Below are 5,305 nucleotides of genomic sequence, written 5' to 3'. Positions count from 1 at the left end.
TTTAACCCATATGTTCATCCTCTTCCTAGCCATTTTGCCGGTTATAAAGGAGAAAGAAAACAATTTGGCTTCAAGAAGATCCTGATCTTTACATTAAATGGCAAGAAAACAGAGAGATCTGCCTCTGGAGACCATAGTCAAATTTAATTTTATTTGGGATCTCGTCACCCTGATTGCTTAGCTAATTATCACTCTTTGTCGTATACTCAGCTTCCTTTCATTACAGCTTCTGAATAAACATGAAGCTTTTGGGTCCATCTTTGGTAAAGATGATTCAGGGAAACCTATTTCTCTTTTTCATAGAAGGAACATGCTCTATTTTTATAATATTTTAACTGTTCTGCTATTGATGGACATTTAGGTTCATTCTTCTATTTTTGCTGCCGCATTTCATCATTATAAAATGAACTTTGAAATATTTTAACCTTGCTGAAACTGAGATGTGTTTAAATATAGGTGGCATCTAACAAATGCCATTTTTTTTTTAATCGGAAACCCAGTCCTCCATCTCAAGTCGTCTTTGACCCCTTCTCTGCTTTGCTTTTCCATGTCGCACTTTCACCAGGTGCCATATTGTTCATTGTCTTTCATCCCTCACCAGATGACAGGGATCTTTTTTAGCTTGTTTTACCACTCCTGGATCCTAGAATACACCTGGCACGAAGTGAGTACTCAGCATATTTACCGGATGAATGGATGAATGAAGGGAACTTTTGAGTGTTTACTGTGGTCCAGACACCGTGCTAAGCCCTTTCTGCCCTTGAATCACTTAATCCTTGTAATAACCAGGTCATCAGGGACTCTAACGAGGAAACTAGGGCAAAGGAGGAGGTTAATTTGCCCAATATCACTCAGCTTGTAAATGGAGAGTTGAAATTAGAGCTTGAACCTGCCCCATGCTAAATCCTCAGCTCTTAACTTCAAAGTTACATTTTTCTCAGCAACAAATTGTAGGATTTATTTAGTTCGTTCTTTCTTTTTAAACAGGAAGAAGAGAATTTATCCAAAGATTAAAACTTGAAGCAACCCTGAATGTGCATGATGGCTGTGTAAGTAATAGTTAATTTTCAACCACGAAGGACTTTAAAAGCTGTTCAAATGTTTGATGAAATGCCCCAGTCCTCCCTGAAAAGATCGCAACTAACTGTAACAAATTGGGAGAATAAAACATTAAAACATTAAAGTAATTTTGAATTTCGAAAAATAATGTGAGATGTTTTTAAAGTGCAGATGGTTCATGTTATTCTGTCTTGACTGAAAGTGGAAGTCTCATCCTTTTTTGAAAATTTAGATACAGTTTACATACCATAAAATTCACCCATTTTAACTGTGCAGTTCAGTGGTTTGTTAATATATTCATAACACGCAGCTGTCACCATTATCTACTTCCAATATATATGCAGCATCCAAAAAAGGAAGTTCGTACCCTTTATCTGTCACTTCCACTCCCTCTCCACCTGGCCTTTGTCCGGCACTGGTCTACTTTCTGTCTCTCTATATATGCCTCTTCTGGACGTCTCGTAAAAGTAGAATCATATGCTGTGCAGCCTTCCAGCCTGGCTTCTTTCCCTTAGCGTTAACGTTTTCAAGTTCATCCATGGCGCAGCCTCTGTTGAAAGATATCTGGGTTGCTTCCCCTTTGGCTGTTACGAATAATGAGACTTTCGTGTCCATATTTTTGTGTGACATGCTTTCTCTTCTCTTGCGTGTATGTCTTGTGGAAGTACGGGGTCACAGGGTGACCGTTTCAGTCTTGTGGTTTTGCCGAACTTTTCCAGAGCTGCCCTGGTTTGCGTCCCCACCTGCGAAGTTGAGGGCTTCGGTTCTTGGCATCCTCCCAGCTCTTCATCCCGCCCCCCATCCCCCTGCTTTTTATTTAAAGTATTATAGCTCTCTGAATAGGTGTGAAGTAGTAATTCATCATGGTTTTAGTTTTCATGAAGATTTACACTTACGTTACCTTCTAAGAGTTTCATAGTTTTGACTCTTATGTTTAGATATTCGATTATTCTCAGTTAATTTTTATATTCGGTGTGAAATACAGGTCTAAGTTCATTCTTTTGTTTGTGTATATTCAGGCATCGGTTGAAAAGACTTCTTTCTTCATCGAATGGTCTTGGACCCGTTGTCAAAAATTGCTTAACCATAAATGGAAGGGTTTATTCCTGGACTCTCAGTTTCATTCCATTGATGCATGTGTCTGATCACGATAGTACCAAATATTCTCGATGACTGTAACTTCGTAATAAGTTTTCCTAATTCCTTTTCCGGTGACCTGGTTTTATGTCACTGGATATAAAATGATTTAACTCAAATAAACTAATAAAACTTAAGAAAGACATTTCACTGGAAATTTTCAGAAAGTTGTGTTTACTAAATGGTAGTCAGTGTGTATTTTGAGTAAACTGGTAAGTGCTATTTTCATAGACAACTTCATTAGTGATATAAATTTTGAATTATTGGTTATGTAAAAAATGGCGTACTTGTTTTTATGTTCAGTTTGCTTAAATTTCTATTTTGCTTTCTTTTTAGGTTAATACAATCTGTTGGAATGAAACCGGAGAGTATATTTTATCTGGCTCAGATGATACCAAGTTAGTAATTAGTAATCCTTACAGCAGAAAGGTACGTTGTCTAAAGAATATGTACGTGTAAAGAATCTGTAATGAGAGAGAAAAAATTAAGAAACTAGAAATCAAGAAATTGTAAATAATTGTGGAACGGGCATTCGTTATAGAATATTTTTATTTTGCTAAAGTTTATAATATGACCTGAAATTTATTCTTGGCAGGTCCCTGATTTCCTTAGGAAAACATCAGCTGTCATCCAGCCTTTAACTCTAGAATATTTAAGCATGCTTCATTTTATCTAAGTGGGTAAAATTGCTCAAAGTGACGTCTCAATAAACCATTCTTTGGGGAGGAAAAAGATGATGGGATTTTTTTTTTTTTTCTTTTACGCTCACAGAATCTAATCTTCAGCAGGCAGTTTCAGAAACTGAGTTTTATCAGTTTGCAGATGGGCTGGGTTCTGGTGACCGGCTGCGTGACACTCAATTCAGTACGCTGGGGCGGCAGTCCATGTCATAATTAGGACTGTGTTCTGGTTTTGATTGGCTCCTTCTGACTTCGTATACAGAAGAAGTATGCAGCTATTCTTACATCAGTGAGAACATGGTAGATGGGGCAGTCTTATTTAATATTAACCATCGTCCAGGACAGATTGTTCATGTTTTTCTTATTTTTCTACAGTTAAGATATTTAAATAAATGTTTGTGGTCCTTCAGCCTAAAATAGGTTCATATCGAGCCTGTCTTTTATTAAAAGACAGGTCATAATTTTATTTCAGAGATAGCTTTCCTTAACTGTCCAGACTTAGCAGACGGAAACTTGATGCTTTCAAATTCTCCTTCTCTCAGGTCTGTAAGTACCAGGACAACCTTTTTTTTTCCCTCAGTAGAGAAATTTCCTGAAATTACGCATGTGCAGAATGCTTTTTGATCATCATTATCAGAATTTTAATGCTAATAATATACAAAGCACTCATCTAGATACCAATGAAATTTTTTTAAAGATGCAGAACTTTACTGTTTTTAAAAAAATTGTAGTCAAATACACATAATGTAAAATTAACCATCTTAACCTTTTTTAGGAATTCAGTTCAGTGACGTTACATACACTCACCTTATTGTGCCACCGCCGCCCCCGTCCATCCACAGAACTCTCTTTATCTGGCAGAGCTAGGACTCTGTCCCCATTAAACACCGAGTCCTGATTCTCCCCTCCCGCAGCCCCTGGCAACACCATCCCGCTTTCTGTTCCTGAATTTGTCCACTCTAGTGCTGTCGGCCATGAGTTCCATGTTGACGAACATCATATAAGTGTTTATATAGTGTTGTGACTGGCTAATTTCACTTAGCGTACTGTCCTCAAGGCTCATCCTTATTGTAGTATGTGTCAGGATTTCCATCTCTCTAAAAGCTGAATAGTATTCCGTTGTGTGTATATTTATTCATCTATCAGTGGACACTTGGGTTACTTCTGCTTTTACACTATTGTGAATAACATTGCTATGAATATAAGTGTACAGATATCTTTCCAAATCCCTGATTTCAATTCATCTGTAAAAATGCCCAGTGGCATAATTTTAAAAGATCGTATTTCTCCTCTATTTGCTAATTTTTTTAAAATGGCATTTGCTTTGGACCAATCATCCCACTGAAAAAAGCTTGATTAAATACTTTTTAAATTGTCCCAAAAAAGTAACAAACAACTGCCTCGATAGTAAGGAATTATCAATCCAAAATGACACTCAACCTTCTTCACATCTCAGAGGGGAAAAAAAGAAAATATGTGTGACTCTGATTTTTTTCTAATGATAATAGTTTGGAATCAAATGATAATTTTTCGTTGAGATGAGAATGTTAATGAGAATAAATGAGAATTTATTCCTGGCTTTGATTATATTAAATATAGTTGTTTCTTTCTAGGAAATAATAAATGACCAAGAACTGCTTTCTCTGTGTGATTTAGGTTTTGACAACAATTCGTTCAGGGCACCGAGCAAACATATTTAGTGCAAAGTTCTTACCATGCACGAATGATAAGCAGATTGTATCCTGCTCTGGAGACGGAGTGATATTTTATACCAACGTTGAGCAGGATGCAGAAACCAACAGACAGTGCCAATTTACATGCCATTATGGAACTACCTACGAGGTACAGTATTGTCGTGATTGCATATAATATATAATGTGGATATGTTTTGTGTAAGTGTATGTGTGTGTAGATGTATGTTCACACATATGTGTATATTATGTATACCCACATTCATGCATATGTAGGCAGAGAAATTTGAGGAAATGGGTCTCGATAAGCTCACAGATAAAGTTTAAGAAATAAGATGTGAGCTGTGGTAATAGGGTTTGTAATTGCTTGAGCAGCCATACTCTCAGCAAACAGATGTCCGCCTTTGAAGATGCTTCTGTTACTGTGTCTCAGAGCTCTCTACTGGGCTTTAACCTCTTAAACACTTTATCACCGTCTTGCATAAAGTCATCACCGTTCTATTGGTCTGCGTGTCTGTCTTTATGCCAGTACCATAACGTATTAAATGCAGTAGTTTTGTAATATGCTTTGAAATCAGCAAGTGCGAGGCCTCAGCTTTGTTTTTCTTTCTCCACATTGTTTTGGTATTTTGTGTCCTTTGAGATTCCGTATGAATTTTAAGATGTTTTTTTTTCCCCTGTAAATGAGGCCATTGGGATTTTGATAGAAATTGCATTATATCTAGATCGCCTTGGATA

The 5,305-nt window shown here is 36.9% G+C and overlaps 1 protein-coding gene across 4 annotated transcripts in view; it reads left to right on the top strand.

Annotated features, from left to right (window-relative positions):
* DCAF6 (DDB1 and CUL4 associated factor 6) overlaps positions 1-5,305 on the top strand; it is a 57,896-nt gene that overhangs the window by 8,373 nt on the left and 44,218 nt on the right. For all 4 annotated transcript variants that reach the window (XM_023519932.1, XM_023519931.1, XM_023519933.1 and 1 more), the window contains exons 2-4: positions 988-1,049; positions 2,533-2,625; positions 4,533-4,718. In XM_023519932.1, coding sequence (XP_023375700.1) covers positions 988-1,049; positions 2,533-2,625; positions 4,533-4,718 — 341 coding nt within the window. The remainder of the gene's footprint in view (positions 1-987; positions 1,050-2,532; positions 2,626-4,532; positions 4,719-5,305) is intronic.

Source organism: Pteropus vampyrus, unplaced genomic scaffold (genome assembly GCF_000151845.1).
Source record: "Pteropus vampyrus isolate Shadow unplaced genomic scaffold, Pvam_2.0 Scaffold241, whole genome shotgun sequence".
NCBI classification, from domain to species: domain Eukaryota; kingdom Metazoa; phylum Chordata; class Mammalia; order Chiroptera; family Pteropodidae; genus Pteropus; species Pteropus vampyrus.
This window is presented reverse-complemented; position numbering and strand designations above follow the sequence as displayed.